The sequence below is a fragment of the Sceloporus occidentalis genome, unplaced genomic scaffold, assembly GCF_023333645.1.
Source record: "Sceloporus occidentalis isolate IW3139 unplaced genomic scaffold, rSceOcc1.0.p SCAF_1, whole genome shotgun sequence".
Lineage (NCBI taxonomy): Eukaryota > Metazoa > Chordata > Lepidosauria > Squamata > Phrynosomatidae > Sceloporus > Sceloporus occidentalis.
This window is the reverse complement of record NW_028316981.1, coordinates 74,306,460-74,326,219: the sequence shown is the minus strand read 5'-3', so window position 1 is coordinate 74,326,219 and position 19,760 is coordinate 74,306,460. Positions and strand designations below refer to the sequence as shown.

General features: G+C 39.5%; 1 protein-coding gene across 2 annotated transcripts in view; it reads right to left on the bottom strand.

Annotated features, from left to right (window-relative positions):
* The window catches only part of CACNA2D2 (calcium voltage-gated channel auxiliary subunit alpha2delta 2), an 823,310-nt gene that overhangs the window by 615,133 nt on the left and 188,417 nt on the right, over nucleotides 1–19,760 (bottom strand). For both annotated transcript variants that reach the window (XM_089525311.1, XM_089525321.1), the window contains exon 3: nucleotides 5,894–6,010. In XM_089525311.1, coding sequence (XP_089381437.1) covers nucleotides 5,894–6,010 — 117 coding nt within the window. The remainder of the gene's footprint in view (nucleotides 1–5,893; nucleotides 6,011–19,760) is intronic.

Genomic DNA, 19,760 nt, shown 5'->3' with positions numbered 1-19,760 from the left:
ATGGGTGGATGGCATTAGCAAGGGTTCTTTCACTTTTTCATTGATTTATTCAGAGAAAATGGATTACAATAAGTCATTTTGCGTCTCCTTGTTACCAAGAGCAAAAGTTTACAAAAGCAATCCAATGATGAGAAAATTCTTTTGTAATGGACTACTTTTATCAGGAAGATCTTCTCTTTGGCATGTTGTTTTTAATGTCCTTTTAACAAAAAGCTGTTCTGTTTAACATGCCATTTTTTATGTACAGGGATGTTTTTGAAAAACAATAATGGATAATACTGTATTTAAGCATGCAACCTTCCACCTGCAGCCAGATGCAAAAGAGGGCAAGGCTCTTGTAACTTTTATAATTCTCCCTTAGAAGGGAGAACTGCTCCCATGACAAACCATATATACAGGGATTTTGTCTACTACACAAAGGTTCAGGGAGCCTGCCCATGTTTTGCATTTGACTACCCCAAGTACGTAGAAAAAACACACTTCCATTCAATACTATTGACTATATAATTTGGCCCACTTTTGCTCATTTAGGGTTGGTAGGGTTCAAAAGGACAGAGAAAAACAATGGAAGTTCAAGGAGCCCAAACTCTCCAGTGTCTTACTTGTAAACTACAATATTGCCTGTCAGAAGGTAATGGTTTAAATGTGCTATATGTCTGCTGTTCCTCCTCATTCTTCTCTATCTTATAAGCAAGATGGCTACAGCTGACACAATGTCATTGAAAGGAAGCATAGTATGGTTAAATAAAATACCCTGGGTCACAGTCTATGCAAATATATGATGCAAAAAGGAAAAGAAGAGCTCCTTCCCCACAAACACCTCAAATTAGAATCTTATACATTCCTGTACTTTAAAAACAGAGCAGGGGTACTTTTAGAGAACACATTTACCTCTTGGTCAAGTGTGAAATTGCCTCTCACAGCGCTCAGTTTACAGCATCTGTTTTGATGTGGTAGCATTTCCCTGCACTTTCACCCACTTGGTTTGCCAGTTCTAGACTGACCAAAGTGAAACTCCCATACTGGAGAGTTCTTTTACTACTGAGAATGCTGTCTAGGGATGGGATAGGGTGGAGATTGGTCCAAAAAGTAATTTTTCCAAAGCTCTGTTGTGCATCTGTATCTTATCAGAAATCAGAAGTAGGTTGTGGATTTTGAAATGTTAATGAATTCCCAGTCATTAAGGAATAGAGGCACAGGTTGTTACCAATTAGCTTTAAGAGAGCCCACAGATTATTTGTACAGTACATGTTTTACAGCAATTTGTAAAAGTGAAAAGAGTACCGAAAAACACTTTGAAAGGTAGAAAATTGTGAGGAGACAAGCTCCACATGCTCTGAGATGATCAACTGTTTAGTCAGTTTTTTTAAAAAAAAAGCCCAACACATTTCAGCCTCAATGAGAAAAGGCCTTCTTCAGGGGCTAGAAACAAACACAAATACACATATATCATAGGTATTAAAAAGACAAGACAACACTCAATTAACTCTAATATAAAAATAACTTACTTTTCAGGTTACAAATATACACCCTTCAAAAGAAATCACTGGAGTTGAAAACATTCTCCAAAATACAGTACCATAGAGTATAGAGAACAAAATGTACTGTTTTCTAGCTTTCATTTTTGTAAGCCACTTTGAGTCCTGGGTCTGGGGATGATGATGATGATACAATGGGCCCTACACATTCACTGGAGGTAGAGTAGAGGACCCCGTGAAAGTGGGAAAAATGCAAATTAAAAAAAAAACAAAACATTTTTTTTTTATCTGAGAGAACACCCCTCTATGAATTTCTAGGTCCTCCAGCATAACTCTATACTAAACATCTGCCAGATGCTGACTATAAAATTGTGCTGGAGGACCTATAAATGCCTAGAGAAGTATTTTCTCTAGAAATCTCTAGGTCTTCCAGCAGAGTCATGCTGGAGAACCTAGAGATTCCCAGGGAGAACATATTAATCAAATCCATGAATAATCAAATCTCCAAAAGTCAAAACCGCAAATGTGGAGGACCAACTGTAGTTATAATTCCAGGTATTATCTCCCAAGGTAGATCATATTTTTCCAGACTGTTACATTTTCGAAATAGCCAATCCACAATATTTTGTTACTAGCAGGGAAATAGAAAGAAAAAAAAAGTTCAGATCTCAGCTCCCACTGCTGAAGGACTCCTACCAGAGGTCCTGTGATGGAATAGACAGAACCAGGGTGACTCTGCTGAACTCAGCTGCCAAACTAGATTAGGGACAGAGGGGGAAATCTAGAAAGGAGTACAAAACACCCAGGGCCCTTTTGTTATTTCCCCTTCTTGTACTCTCCAATTGCTATATTTTATACTATTGGACAAGATAAGCACTGAGATAAAAACATCAACTTAGACAGCAGTCTTTATTCAGGTCATGGTACAGAAATTGTACACTTCAAGGCATAACCTCCAGTAAACTGTGGAATATGCAGCATTCGTAAGGCAAAGAAAATTGTCTGTGGCCAGGCATATTATGTGAAAAATTAATAGGCATCATCTGTCAAACAAGCTGTTGGTGGTGATGGTTGAGGAGGATTATATTCACATGAGAACATCAGCACATATTTAATTCAGAATTCCAACTGTCCACATGACTTCCTCATGGGTAATTCATAGACAGTAAATGGAATATAGTCCCATATATACTTACCTGGCAGTAAATGCCATTGAACTCAATTGGGTTTGCCTCTATGTAAACCTATATAGTACTGTGTATTATCCAGCTTTCTTGAGGTATAGCTCAAAACAAGCCCAGTGCCCAGATGTAACAGAGAACAGGGCTCTTGGACCTTGGACTGTGTTGTCACAAAAGGACCTTAAAGCAGGCATGGGTAGACTGGCAAGAGCTGTGCTTGTATTACCCATGCACCTACCCCTCTTCACTCATGCTCAGCATCTCAATCTGACTCAGCTACAAATGACAGTGACAATTTAAAAAATCACCACTCATATGAATCATGAAGGAGTTGATGATTCAGCAAAAAAGAATAGGGGGAAAATGTTTGGAATCAGCAAATAAGGGCTATAGAAAAGGGACCAAATGCCTTTGAGTTTATAAATCTAAAACCAAAATGAAACAAAACACAACACTCAAGCCAGTTGAATTCTTTAATGGGAAACTGAGCATCACCGTTGAAAAAATGTGTTGACCATGACAGGAGAGAATAGGATTATAAGGTTAGATAAGATAATTGTTTGATTTGTTAAAATTGACTTTTAAAACAAGGTGGCAGTTGTTTATTCCATCATAATGCCTTTTATCTCCTTTGAAATATTTCAGTGAAAGACATACCCCTGAACAAGCACTTATTTCATCACTGCCCTTCCCATCTCTAGTTGTCTTCTTATTTCTTGACTGCAGATTCGTTTCTGATCAATATTTTATCTAAGGCATGGGAAATTCTTAACTGTTTCAATTTCCTCATTATCTGGGTTGAATATCCTCCATGGTAATTATTCTTGTTTTTGTTTTTTAATGTTCAGCAGCAAGTCTGCCTTTGCACTGTCTTTTTTAATTGTTCCAAATCTATGATGCTTTCCACTAGTAGTATGGTATTATCTGTATATCTTAAACTGTTGATGTTCCTGCCTCCTATCATTACTCCTCCTTCTTTAGACTCTTAACCTGCTCTTCATATGATATCTTCTGTGTACAAATAGGGTGACAGAATGCAGCCTTGCCTGACCCCTTTGCCAACTGGAAATGATAGTTTCCCAGAATATGGAGAAACTGTCTGCCAACAGTTTCTCCATATTCTTTTCGATCAGTAGCCACTTGTCCAAGATTATCAAATGTAGTGGCACTCTTATGTATTTAAAGAGAAATCCATAGCTTTTCATGATCTATCCAGTCATATACACTTTACCATAGTGTATAAAGCACATGCTGATTTTCTTCTGGAATTCTTTGGTGTTCTCCATTAACCATCATATGCTTGCAATGTGGTCCCTAGCGCCTCTTCTTTTCCTGAACCCTGGTTGTACCTCTGGTATTTCTCTATCTATCTGTGATTGGAGTTTATGTGGCAGAACTTTGAGCATAATTTGCTTAATTGTTAGCCTTCAACAAATATTGGTATAGTTGTAATGATTATGAACTGAAACCAGGGTAGCCAGACACACATAAGATCAAGGATCTTCTGTTCTGAAGAGAGAGTTTCAGCAATGTTATAGTTGTCCTGCAACCTACGCTTGTAGAAATCTTTTTTCTGCACAGCTTCTAAAGGTGGAAGGTCCCTGCTCTCTTTGCACCCGGACAACTTCAATAACATTTGGGTACAAAGAAAGATAAACTAAACCTTATCATGTTTAGTCAAATAATTTGGTAGGGCTCTGAAAAATCCCAATTACTAATGAATTCCCCTCATCTATAAATTCAGCTGTTGTGTGAGGACACATGTAGTAGTGAAAGCTCCCACAGTAAAATATCATGTACATCTGTCCAGAACAAAGACCTACCTGAGCAAGTAGGTACAGGAGTTTAGCATTAACATATATACTTGGATGAAAGGCAATACAGTGCAGAAAGACTGGCCAAGGGGAGAAATGAGGAAGGAGAAAAGCAACTTGGACTGTTGCTGAGATGTGAACATTTCCATTACTGGGTTGATTGGGGCTGATTGCACTTTTGCATAATTGCACTTTAATATTTATGCACTTTATCTTACTATTCTTGCTCCTCTCAAGGATCTAGTTGATTTTAATCTGTATTCTGGTACTACATTTTTCCATCTATGTAATATTTCTGCCACTGTATTGAAGTTTTGGGTCTTTTTCTTTATTCATATTTCATATTGTGATATCACAATGAACCAGTATCAAAATGTTGGGGCTTGTCAGAAATTATTGCTGATATTCTATCTTCTAAGCATTGGGTAACATTTCATTATGTTTTGTGGACAAACAGTGCACAGATTTCAACATTAATAGGCAACTTCAAAATACTTGAAATTAAAAAATAAAAACCCACAGAAGCCTATATACAACATAATAGCATCATACAAATTTTGCTAGTGCAGTCCTACTGGATCATACCATTGCACAAGCAGTTGTCCCAAGCTGTTGCTCAATAGTGAGACTCTATTAGGTACCACCTTGAATTCTGAAAATGTGCAACTTCTAGTGCAACAGGCCTTGCACCATACAATAACATCAACAAATATATGCTTAAGCTCAAATATAATAAGAGCCCCTTTGCAAAATCCAAGGTCCGCCTTGTGATGATTTCCAATCTAAAAAGTAAAGCAGTTGTTCCACATACTGTAGATTATTATAGAGAGGGTCAGGTTCAACTAACGCTGCAGCTTGAACACATTAGCTTGCTCTAGTACTTATAGAATGAGTCTATTCAGGAGGGAAATGATACAAAATGGGAAATTAGATTGAAAATATACTCCAAAACCCGAGTTAATTGTATACCTTACTACAATTCAGATTGCTTTCTGCCTCTCTCATTTACTACTTTCTTACACATTGATATTTTGGACTACAGCTCCCTAAAGAAGTAGAAAAGATCACTTCTTTGAACATGCCAGTGCTGAGCAGAATCTGAGATCATTTAGCCATGTCAGGGAAGAGAGGTGCATTGCTCAGTTTCAACGGATTTCTAACTGGATCTCTATGCATGATGGCAATACCAAGAACAAAGATGTCTGAATTACTGCTAATACAATCCTCAGAATCTCTTTAAAATACCATGCTTTTTGTCTCCCAAACATTCTGTGAAGCATTCTGCATAAAATAAATCTCAAGCAAACCTGGGGACTGTGCCAATATTATAATGTAGTCATACACACCACTTCCATTTTTATGCATTCACTGTTCCATCAGACACACTAAATAGGGTTAATACTCTACAGAGCTGACTTACCTTTAAGGCTCGGACTTTCTTGGCCAACAGACTCTCAATGTCCCCTGCCACTTTTTCCACTATTTTATCTGGGACATTCTCTCTTACTTCAAACAGGTTCCTTTTCTCATCATAGATCTGTTGAAAGATGTTAAAAGGGGGAAAAATGATGTTCTGACAAATAGGCACAAACCTCCTAACTGTAAAAGAAAAAATGTGTTTTTGAGAAAGAAAGAAGAAACAAAACAGAATAAATGCTCAGGGCACTGAGATCCTGCTTCATTTTCATCAATCCATAACAAAATGTTACATTGGCCTTTGTTGCATTCTCTGGTGCTTTTTCACTGGCAAAAGGCGTGTAGATAACCATATTCTAGTCTCATGTACAAAGGATATATATCTATAAAAATAAGCAAATCAATACAGTGCTGAAAGATACTCAGACACATAATGGCTCTTGCTGTAGTAATATTATGAAAGAGATGTCAGCTGGAAAAGAGTTTCAACAGCAGCCAACCAGTAGCTAGTTGCCCAAGATGGAAAGGAAATGGGAACAGGAGGCTGGCGTGTTAACCTTTTAAAGATTTTCAGCTTTTCCTTGTTTCACAACATTCTTCCATGATTGCAAGCAGAACATACCACACAGTCAGAATGCTTTGAAATGGTTTTTTTTTTCCTTTTCATTTTCTCGGGATAGTCATGGATTGCCCCCAAGGCTCAATCAGAAATCCCATACAGGCCCAACTGAATTGATGAAAACTAGCATGCTGCCCTCATCCCTCCCACTGTTCATATAATTCAGTAAGTAGAGAGACTACACAGTACATGATATGAGGCTAAACCTGGTGGCAGAGACAGTCAAGTTCTGAACAGAGACACAAACAGAATGATATGATTTAAAAGTTTGTGGAATAAAAGAAATAAAATATTTAGGGTAAATAAATACCAGGCAACGATAATATCATCAGATTTTCAGAAATACACACACATCACTGTTGTTGTCACATCAACATGAACATCATTTGATGACAGTTACTTGAAGCATCTTTTGGCAAAAAAATGAGTGCTGACTGCAGTGAGTGTGCAATGCAGATGAAATCAAAAGTAGAAGACCAAAGCTTCCATTACCCTAAAACATGCCGTGGGGTGCTGAAAATAGCCTGAAGTGGGAAATTTTACCAACTGAAAGCTTCTGGACATGTCTCCTCCAATGAAAAATTAGGATGGGGCATGGGAAACTGAGGAATGGCATATCTTTCTTGAGGTGTATGCAAGCTGGATAAAAGCATAAATGTCTGTGACTTTGTCTAAATGGGTGATTTACCTTTTGTTCCACTTGGTCTCACTGCATCCTGCTTCCATGAAGCAGGACCAAAGCCCAGAATTGGGTCTGGACTGACTTCACATTCACACCTGATTTGGGTTTCTTCCTCCTAACTTGCATTTAAATTACTCACCATTTGTTGAATTTTTCATGAGGTTTCAGTGTCAATGAGTAGTTGTCTTTTCACATGCTGTCCTTGCTTGTTACCAGTACAAGTCACTGTGAGGTTAGAACAAGGTGCCCAGCATGAACACTAAAGCTGAATACCTTGTTTTGACCACAGCAGAGGTACCAGATAACTTATGAGGATCGCATCATCACTGGGGGAAAAACCACAAGGTAAGGAGTGAATATGGGGGGAAGTCAGGGCCAGAATACTCCAGGGGCAGCCTGGAGTATCCTTGCAAGTGTAGAAAAGGTCTGTGAAAATCCACCATAACCATCACCCACGGTTATGATGAATAATAAATATACTGAAGACAACTTAGAATATTCTATTGACATCATTTCAATATTCAGAAAAGAGTGGATGCCCCCTTTCTATTAATGTTTGACTAAGGCGGGTTACAAACTGCCAAAAAATACGTATTGAATACCTATTAGGGTTAGGAAGGGGCGGTGCTTCTGCACCCCCCTAACCCTAATACGTAGTCAATACGTACAATATGGCGGCGCTCCTTCCACATGATGCCTCACGGCATCATAACCGTGCCTCAGGAAGAAGCTCCATTTTGGAGCTTCTTTTTTGCTCCGCGAGGGAATCGCGCAGTTTGGCTGCTGTGGCTCCCTCGCGGAGCAAACAGCAGCGCTGGGAGACCGCCGCAAAGCGGCGGTTTGTAACCCACCTAACAAATAGTGTCTTAACAATATAATATAAACATCCCTTACATAGTGACAGTCTCAGATTCTCTCCTCAGAACTCATATCCTTCCTCTTTATTTCTTCTTCAGGAATCTCCATTGTCATCATGACATTCCAACCTCCCACTCTCATCTGCCCAACTAATCGTCATCCATATGCAGAATACACTATACCTGTCACTCAGGGGCAGTACAAACAGGCACTTTGTGCTGGCCTGACTGCATGCTAGGGCTGAACATTTACATGCTCAAAGCCCTAGTTCCACTGCAAGTGCACGCTCATCCATGTGGGACATGCCATTATGACGCTTGGGCGGCATAGTACCCAAATGCCGCTGGCCAGAAGGGGTGTCATTATGGCATACAAGTGCCACTATGATGCCCCTTCCAAAAAGCTGCTTATAGCAGCTTCTTTTTGCTCCCAAGCGGGAGCAGATAGTTGCCATGGCGTGTGGTTGCTGCAGCAATTATGTGGGGCTAAAAGGTGTGGTATTTAGCCAACTGTCTGTCAAGCTCCTGAGTCTCCACTGATGTTCCTTGTGACCATACTTACATGTGAATGTATGGTCAGAAGATGTCCCTTCTCACCATGCATGTGAAATTATACTGGAATACAAGAACATTGCCTTTTTTTAATAAAAATATCACAATGCCTGAAGAGAATCCCAGGATAAGTTTGAAACAGTGGTGCCACAGGATTGATCCACCCTACAACTCCACTCCCTGCATGCATGTGGCATGGGCACAGAGTCACAGTGATAACCTGTAATCTTTACTAGGAAAAATACACATACATTTCCTGCATAAGATGAAGCAAAATTGTAGATCACCAAGCTTGTTGTTGTTGTGTGCCTTCAAGTTGCTTCTGACTTATGCAGACTCTAAGGCAAACCTATAATGGGGTTTTCTTGGCGAAGTCTGTTCAAAGGAGGTTTGCCATTGCCTTCCCCTGAGGCTGAGAGCATATGACTTGCCCAAGATCACCCAATGGGTTTCATGGCCAAGCTGGGAATCGAATCTTGGTCTCCAGGGCCGTAGGCCAATATATGAACCACTATGAGACATTGGCTCTTTCACCAAGCCTAAACCCACTGAAATCATTCACCTATGCCTAATTTATCTACTGTATTGCATTATATGGAGATCAGCCTGCCTAGGAAAAGCCAGTCCCAGGTAAGTTCTGTCCTATTTCCCTCTATGTTGATTATACACAGTGTGCTCAATGTTTAAGTGCATCCATTATTATTTCATAATAACAGAAAGTTTTGTGAAACAGATTACTTTGCTTATGGAATGCTACAAATGCCTAGCATGTAACTGTTTTTAAATATTTGTTTATACTAGCTATCTGCCCTTTCCATATTATTCTTAGTAAATGTCTCTGACCTTCTGCACAGAATGGGGTTTCAGCAAACAGCAAGCTCCATCCTGACAATGTAAAGGCAGCTGGAGGTGACTAGATGAGCCTGAATATTAACTTTAGTATTTTCCCCTTGTGAGAAAACAAGCCATGAATGTTAGAGGAGGGATTAAGACTTTGCAGAAGCTGGACATAACTAATTCTTATAGTCCTTCTCTCTTCCTTTCTCCTGTTATTCTTTGGATAAGTAATAGCATAACAAAATAATGTGTTTTGAAGGCACAGCAGCTCCAGCTGAGAAGGAGCAATTAGGGAAGCAAAAGAAAAGGAACAATTTTCAAGGAGAATGCTTTGGATACAGAGGGCATACTGACACCAGCATTTTCATTATGAAATGGCAAATCTCTTGCCTTGGACATTACCTGGCATTGCCCATGAAAAACAACTTGAGTGTCCTTTCTTCTGCCACATCATGCCTTAAGACTTCTAGAATTAAATAGCCAAGCCAAAGAATTTGCCAACTTTTTTACTGGAACATTTCAACAAGACGGTGCTGATGAAATATAGTATCTGTTTTTATACAAGAAGCACCTAGCTCTTATATGGTAATGATAATTGGGTATGTTTGTTATTGCAGAACACACTGTGTTTATTGAACAGCTGCTAGTGTGTTTAATAGCCAATAGTGTGGCCAGTAATACAAAGAAAATAAAGTTCATATTTATTCTGACATTGAGCATGTCACGAAGTATCTTCCTGAATATTATTTCCCCAAAAAACTTCCCTGAAAGAGGATCTAATAGGCAATATCATCTAAGACATTAAAAAAAAAACTTTTGACAGGCTCCTTCTCTGAAGGCTGAGTAAGCAGCCATAATGAGCTAAGAAAGCAGGTTCTCACATGGACTGGACAACTGCTAAAAAAGCAGCAAATAGGTTTAAATATTTCTCACAATGTAGGAATGTAAAGAGGTGAGTTCCTCCAAGACTCCTACAAGAATCATTACTCCTTCCTTCTTGTTTTTCTTGCCTATAAATGATCTTCAAGCTTGTTGTTGGTTATAATGAAATGAAAAAATAAATAAAATAAAACTGGCTCACAGTAAGTTCCTAAAAAGGTCTCTCCAACATCAGTGAATTAGGTAAAGATGCAGGCCACTGTATTTTTCTAATGGCATGCCACTATTTAGTGGTGAAATATAATGGGCTGTTACTGCCTGAGAAACAAGAAAAGTGAAATGAGCTAAAATCAAAATGAGATTTTTTTTAAGAGAGAGAAGGACAAAATTTAAAATGACAAGAGGTAACACACAAAAGCTCATCTAAAGTAACACTGCTGAAATTATTTGATTTAATATAACAATTTTAATGAGACTGCAGTAAGTATTTTAAACTCTTCATGCTTCTAAATATCCATGCAGCTTTCAAAAGATCATAGACAATTTTGACAATTTGACAATTTCAGCAGCTAGAAACCAATATTTTTGCAAAACTTCTAGAGATCTTTTTTGGTCAGCCATTTATTTTTGGAAATGGGGAAGCTCTCCAAAGTATCAAACTGGCAATGTATATTCTTATTCTTACTTATAGTGTCTCATGCAACCCAAATTTGACGTACTCAGCTCTGTCTCTCTGTCTTTTCCCCATCCCTGTATCTATTACTTTGTTTATATGCTTCTTCCCCCAAAACCAGGACACAAGGCAGCTTACAAGATATAAGGAAATACAAATTAAAATAAATGTAGCTACAAATATAAAAATTAAGATTGAAACAATATTAAACTTTCTACAGAATTAAAACCATTTAAAATACTATAGTATTAAACTCTCTACAGAATTAAAATAATTTCAAATGCTGATTTAAAAGTAAAGAAGAATATTGTACAATACACAAAGAAAAGTTATTTTCTTGTAAAACAACCAATTTCAAAAAGGCGGCTGGAATAAAAAGTTCTTCTCAGTTAGAGGGCCAGTCTACCCTCCCAAGGAAGGAAGATCCCAGGTCTAGGAATAACCATAGAGATCCCCCCCTCCAGAACGAAGATCCAAACATCTTTGTATGGGGTTTGGAAATGCAGTTAGCAGAGGATTTACAAAAATATCAATCCAGTCCTTGAAAAGGATTTCCTTCTTATAAGAATGGAAGCAACTGACAACTTTATCCCATCCATATATGTTTATTGTGAAGTATCTCCCACTGAATTCAATTAGGCTTATTTCCAAGAAAGAATGCCTAGGATTCCACCCTAGTCTAACAATTTCCTAGTAGGTTAATTATATATGTGCCGCCAATCTGAATAAGCAAATGTTTCAATATAGTGAAGTGTTCCCCTCCTCCCAATTTTTTCTTCAAATACACTAACAGAATAACAAACACCAATTATGTAGTGAGGAAAAAACACTTAAAAATGCTTACACTGTAATTATGGCTTAAACGGTACAACTAGATAGATACTACTATCAAAAGACTTGTGTTTCAGTTTCTTATTAAATGTCACAGGATAACAGAACGATGCTTTTCCAAGCTGAGGCTGACCTATTATGCCATGAACGGTCTTCATAACCCGCTGTAGTCTGTCTTACAACATAACTATACCAGACTCCCAATACTGTTTCTGTCACTTCCAAAAATCTTTCTACCACAACACACAGACTTCCAGATTCGAAGACTTGGGCCTCCTTACTCCTGGGTCATCTTTGGGGGGGGGGGTGTGGGGCATCAATAAATGCAAAGGGGGGGGTGTTGTTCAAATAAGTCTTTCTAAAAATACAAACTCTTTTTGCATAAAGCACATTGTGGAAAAAATGTTGCACTTTGGATTTAAGAAAACTTTGCTGAATTGGTTGCAAAAAAAGGGTCCTCACATGTGAAAAATACTAGGAAAAGAACGGTTGGAAGAAAATATGAAAATTTCTATTTTAGCATGGTGTTGAGAAGGTAAAGATTTATACCCCTACCAGGATTTGAGCAGAACATTTAGAACAATTAATTTGCTGGCCCAGAACCTTCTCAGGGCTTACAGTGTGGAAACCAAAGACTTGTTTTGCCTTATGTGGCATGCACGCTCAGGAACTCCTAATCCATGAGGTCTGTGTGCACATGATAGACAGAAGGAAGCACCATGGTCTGGAAGCCATGTACTATAAGGAGCGGCTTAGGAAGCTGGGTATGTTTAGCTTGCAAAAGAAAAGGTTAAGAGGGGACATGCATGCTTAAATATTTGAAAGGATGTGATATGGAAGAAGGAGCAATGGATTCAAACAAGAAAAAAAAAGAGATTTCACCTAAACATTAGGAAAAACTTCCTGATAGTAAGACTTGTTCAAAAGTGGAGTATGTTGCCTTGGAGTGTGGTGGGGTCTCTTTCTTTGGAGGTTTTTAAACAGAGGCTAGGTGGCTATCTGTTAAGAGTGTTTTGATTGTGGGTTCTGCACGGCAGGGGTGTGTGTGGACTGGATGGCTCTTGGGGAGCAACCTTAGGAAAAGATGGAGTCAGTCCTTCTAATATGATTTATGGACTGAAGTGAATGTCAGTGTTGTTGTTGTTATTGTTAACTGCCCTCAACTCAATCTCAACCCATGGCGGCCTCATGGCTGAGACATCTCCAAGACTCCCAGTCCTCAGATGCCCTGCTCAAGCCCATCACCTACCTGATAGAGTCTAACCATATGGCTTGTGGTCTTCCTCTCTTGCTACTGCCCTCTGCCTTTCTCAGCACCATTGTCTTTTCCAGTGAATCCTGCCTTCTCTTGATGTGGCCAAAGTATGATAACCTCAATTCAGTCATCCTGGCTTCCAGAGAGCATTCAAGCATGATCTGTTTTGGAACCCTCTTTTTTTTTTTACTTTTTTTTTTTTTTTTTTTTTTGTCTTCTTGACTGTCCATAGTATCCTCAGCACTCTTCTCCAGCAACACATCTCAGATGAGTTGGTTTTATTTCTATCAGCTTTCCTCACTGTCCAGCTCTCACATCCTTACATATATGTAGTTTATGCACATATAATCCTGCTATGGCTGTGTATATATCAGGGTTGCCTGGGGACATAAGAGGCAGGGTTACTGTCCCCTTAATGGTTGGGTAGGAGAAGGAATTTCAGCAGATGCTGCTCATATGACATGCCTCTTACATAGAACTATTAAAGGTGCAGGAACCTTGGCCCTTACCTTATCTTGTAACCTTAGTGTATATACAAATTAAAAATGACTTTCTGTCTATGGGATGGGATCATGGAGTGTGCGACATGTATTACTGGATCAAAATAAATTACGCTTGGGTTTGGAACTGACTTCAGACCTGGCTTTGGGGCAAAAGTAGGAAATAAAGTTAACAGCTACCACAGCAGTAGCAACAACAAAAGATACAGTGATGGCTGCTAGAGCTTTGCTGCCACTAGAATGATCAATCAGACTCAGTCAGATGCCTCCAGTCCAACTTATGCAGTAAAGGTAGTATATAATTCAAGTAAATCAATAAATGGAAAAGGAAGATCATGAAGTTAAAACCCCACTTGCCAGCCATTATTTGCAACCTTATGGAGTCGGTAATGGGCTGGATGAGGGAAAACAAAGTCAGTCTGAATCCAGAGAAAACGGATAGGCTTCCTGGGCCCGGGTAGTGAAATTTCTCCACCTGTCCTGAATGGGGTCACACTCCCCCTGAAGGACTCAGTTCACAGCTTGGGAGTGCTTCTGGACTCGTCACTCCAATTGACATCTCAAGTGGATGTGACGGTCAGAAGCGCCTGTTATCAGCTTTGGCTGATACGCCATCTGCAACCCTATCTGGGCCGGGGGGACCTTGAAACTGTGGTACACGCTCTGGTAACCTCTTGATTGGATTTCTGTAATGTGCTCTACATGGGGCAACCCTTGTACCAATCCCGGAAGCTTCAATTAGTGCAGAATATGGCAGCAAGATTGGTCGCCGGTTGTTCTAGAGCTGACCATATAATGCCCATCTTACAAGATCTTCATTGGCTGCCCATTCGCTTCCGGGCGCAATACAAGGTGTTGGTAATTACCTATAAAGCCCTAAATGGCTTGGGCCCAGGTTACTTGGAGGACCGCCTCTCCCCATATAATCCGCCCCGCACACTCAGGTCAGCCGGGAAGAATTTGCTGAGGGTGCCAACTGCGAGATATGCGTCGATCTCGCAAAGGACCTTTTCCATCTCGGCCCCACAAATTTGGAACACCCTTCCCGATGAGCTCCACTCCATCACCTCCCTGGATATCTTTAAAAAGAGACTCAAGACCTTCTTTTTCCATCAAGCTTTCCCCCATGTGCCTTGATATGTGTGTTTTCCCCCCTGATATGTATCTTGTACCATTGATTATCAACTCAGCTGGTTTGATATGGTTTTTATGGTTTTAAATTGTGATTGAATTTTTATTGTCAAGTTTTAATGTTATGTATATATTGTGTTGTTATTTTTGATTATTGTATTTTGTATTCTTTGTTGTGCACCACTTTGATCAGTTTTGGAAAAGCGGTATATAAATAAATTTTATTATTATTATTATTATTATTATTATTATTAACCTTGCTGATCACTACTGAAAACACAAAACTGGATTCTACAGATGGGAAGTCAGCCAGTATTGCAGAGTATTCTGTTTTTCCCTCAGTCACACCTTGTCAATCAGCTTTAGCGACTGAGAGTAAAATCATCTCACTCTCCAAATCCTTCTAAAAGACAAAGTTGGAGTGTTTTAGAGTCCAGATTCCATAAAGAACACGTTTCCCATATAGTACCAATTCATTGTTCTCACTGAGTCTTCTTAAATTTCACGATCTGGTACTTAATACTCTATTGTATTAACAGGATGTCAGTTTCCATATACCATCAGGGATAATCAAGCAGGTCACAATGGGAGTGACATCTGGCCTCACTGTCAGCATCTCAGAACAATTTGTGCTGTTGCTGGTGTGTTGCAAGCATATTATATGACTATAGTGGGGAAGTGGGATGGGGAAAAGAGCACAACAGAAATGGAGACACATGTCGATGGAAACTAATTAAAATAGCAGGACGGTTTATATGGTAAAGATGAAATGCCCCACAGGAAAGGGAAATACACAGAATACAAGAATGCCATTGGAAAATTGTTGAAGAAGGGGGTAAGCAAAGCAATGGGAGATTTGGGCAGTTTTGTTCAAGAAAGGCAGGAACATGCTTTCAGTAGCATCATGAAACATCTGTCCAAGCTGCACTAGTATTGCTAGTTTTCTGGCAGTTTCCATAATGCTGTTGTAGTATGCTCTCCACACTCAGAGGGGAGGAAATAAGCCAATTTGAGATAGGATGCACATGCTGCTGACTCAGATGTTAAGTACTGGTTGGCAACAAACCTGGAGACTGAACCCATAGACATCTCAACTTGCTCGCAACCTCTAGCATGCCCAAATAAGAAGCCCTGGTCCTGCAGAGATGGAATGTTCATGAGAGATAAACAGAAAGGCAAGGGGGCTAAGGGTTCCAATCTCCCCACCCCCATACTTCCTTTGTAAGCAATTTTCCATCCACTTACAATTTAAAAAAGCAACTGTTGTAGCAATTCTTTTAGAAGAGGAGTGATGGAATGAAATGCTCAGTTAAGCTGATCCTTAGGGATAGCCAGCTGTAATGAAGCAAACAAACCTGAAGAACAAAAAGATTCTTGCTGCCTTAATGAAGCAACACTGTAAAAAGCCATAATGGGTGTCCCCAAGAAACAGAAGACACCAAAATCTGTCTTACCTAAAACCACTGAGCTATTTTGTCTTTTCCTCCCCCCCCAAAATTCTTGTCCAAATAACTGCCTATAGCAAGTTAATATGCTGGTAATTCTCTCCTTGGGCAAAAATGGAAAGTGCTATTTGTTCACTTGCATATGGATTCAACTACATACTGATGACACTTTGCTTGGTGTCTGCCAGAAGGCTGACCAAAAAACACTAGCCAGGTAAGAAAAGATGCAGATAGGTGAAATTAAAATGTGAGCAAATGACACATCTATGACAAGTGAACACTACCTGTAAGGATGAAAGTGACAGCAACCGACACCTCAACTAATTGGTGTGAATACTTATTACACATTTGTTCTGCATGAGCAATGGGCTGGGTGCCAGAATGGAGACTGAAACAGTACTGCTGTTTCAGCAAGGTGCCCTTCTAATCTAAGTAATTTGGGGGGGTGGGGGGGTAAGAAATTAAGAAGGGACAGGATTCAAGAAAGAGCAACATGGATATGAGGAACCAATAGAGGAAGCCAGCAAGGAGAGGTTCCTATGAAAAAGTAACTTATTGAGGAGTTATTTATTTATTTATTTATTTATTTATTTATTCTCCTACAAAAAGATGATTTGATGAATGAGACTGTTCTCCTATACAGAAGAAGTAATAGTTATTGGAAGTTAAAGAAATATGCTTAAAGAAAACAATCATTTGTGCCAAGAAGGAAAGATTGTTGAGATGCTGGAATTTGGATTCTTAAATTGATAGGTGATGGACCTGAAGGACAGACACAGACACAAACACTAAGTTAATTTGGATGTTTTAGAAGGTTTCTGTTGTTGGGTGTGATGGTATGTACCTTCAAGTCAATTTTGACTTATAGCACCCTATCAGAGGGGTTTCTTGAAATAATTTATTTATTCAAAGGAAGTTACCATTGCCTTCTTCAAAACGTAGCTTACAGAATCTGGCATTCCTGGGTGCTCCCCAGCTAGACCTGACCCTGCTTAGCTTCTGACAGCTGATAGGAACTGTCCCTTGAAGTCAAGGATAAGCATAAACTGTCTTCTAACATACATGAGACCAACACATACAGTACCTATTTCTTCATCTGTTCATACTAAGATTGAACTCCATTTGCCCAATAATGAGCATTCTTCTGATCTAGTCTGGTGCCTCTGACACTCACTCACACAGACACACAGACAAAATAGGGAAGTTTTAACAAGCTCAGTGAAACCCAAAGGTTACAGTGTGTTCTTGGTATCTGCTGAGATTTAGTTCCAGGACCCCCCATGGATATTAAAAGCCATGGATATTCAAGTCCCATTAAATACAGTGGCACAGTAAAACATGTCCCTTATAAAAAATGGCAAAATCAAGGTTTGCTTTTTGGAACTGGTATTTTGGGGAATATTTTCAAGCCATGGATGCTTTAATCTGGGGATATGGATGGCCGACTGTATACCCATACATGTGTTCTGGGTGGAGGAAAACACCAAAGGGGCAACCTTTCATAAATACCCCACTGATAAGTGAGTATGGCCAGAGGCCTCCAAATGATGGCTGACTGCGGGGAGGGAAAAAGGCAAAACTAAATGGGAGAGAAGATGGAGTAGTGTATCATGACGTGTGACATTGCTGATGGATTGAAATACTAACAGGACCGTTTCAAACAGCAACAAATACCAGATTAATATAAAATGATTTTAGTGATAAAGTTGCTGCCGAAGGGGCTGTGCAGACCAGCAGGAAAAAACAGCCTGGGGTTGTAGTTGGGGCGTAGCATCCATATGGCACACGCCCCGGCTCTGCCCCCAGGCCGGCATGATGCTGCATGCTACACCACACGGCTCACGGCATCACAGCTCTGCTCTGGTACTGCATCCACACAATGTAGCCCCAAGGGAGCGCCATAAAGCCAAAGCTATCACACTTTTTGCACCCTGCAAAGGCTAGATCAGGGCTGTGGCGTGTGGTTGTCATGGCCCCAATTTGCCTGGAAAGGGGGGAGGTGGGGGCCACCCCTTTGGGGCTGTCTGCACAGCCCCTAAAGCTCTTAGACTTTTGAAGAAGATCCTTTTGTCTCAACGTTTTTTCCTAAAAGAATTTATTTAATGTGGGTGAGTTGTTGAGAAATTACCATTATTATTTTCTCAGAAGTCTAAACAATATAAGCTTCTTTCATTGTACCTATTTTGTAAACAAAATATTCTCAAGGGAGACTTTACTATGTTTTTTGACCTCCACCCAATATATGCATTACTCTGATGCTCTGAGATATTCACAGAGAGCACACATCACTTCACCTCCTCACTTGCAGCATGACATAAATTAAAAATGCATGTCTACCAGCACTCACAGACCATCACTGACAACCACTAAGCTCCATCCAGCTGCTCAATCATTTTCAGATTCAGAGCCACAATATCCCAAGCTTCAAGGATAAGCATGAGTGTCTATTATCTAGAAAAAGTGCTATAGCTCCAATGGTCAATTTCAGCTGTTCATGTCTAACTTTGAAGGACTTCCTTTTTACTATCTCCTATTTCTTCAAGGCTGCACACAGAAAAAGGCAAAAATCTTTAGTGGCAAGACATTTTTTTAGATGGCAGCTGTGTTAGACCTGTCACCTTATGGTGCTACACATACTGACCCTAGAAACCAAAGATTCAATTATCTAAGCTGTCAATTTTTAAGTCTTCCTCTTTGTTCTTTCTATCTCAATGAGTTATGAACCTGAAAAGAATTTGCTTCCCTTCAGCTGTTCCTTAGCTGTAGATTCTCCTCTTCTTCCTTTCCCCTTCACTTTACCACCTGCTGCCCTTTTGCCTTTCTAATAAACCTAGTATTAAATGGTTCCCTGGTTCTCATCCTCAAGAATGATTCTTGCCAGTTCTGAAATGTCTTCACTGGCTGCTTTGTCATTTCTGAGTACAATTCTAATGCTGTTGCTTATTCTTTAAAGTTCTGCATAACTTGGAACATAGGGCCCGTAAAGACAGGCTAAAATAAAGCTGCTTCGGGTCATTTTGGAGGTATGCTGTTTAAATGATGTATGCATCCTAAGAGGCCAAAAACTGTGTCAAAGCTGTGGTCAGTCCTTAAGACTGGAGCATAACTTTGGTGTGGTTTCTGGTCTCTTAAGACACATGCATAATTTAAACAGCATAACTTCAAAGTGACCCGAAGCAGCTTTATTTTGGCCTGTCTGTATGGGCCCATAGATACATCAAGGATAATCTTCTCTTGAAAGTTTCTGCCTATGTGGTAGGGTTAAGATTGGAGACCTTTGCTGTTAACTGGAGATTCAGCCATGCTGGGTTTATATACCTATAGTTTATTCAATTGGTCCTCTGTATCCACATATATTTTTACCCATCCAGTCTGAAAATATTCAAAAATAATATAAATATAACCTTGCTTTTCCCATTGTGTATATATGCCACACCATTTCACTATGCAATTGTATTTAATAGGATTTGAGCATCCACAGATTCTGGTATTCATGGAGGGTCCTAGAATCAAACTGCAGCAGATACCAAGGGCCCACTTATTCTTAATATCAACCCTGCACATCTTTTAATATGTAATATTGCTCTGAGAAAGACTACATGGGCAAGTG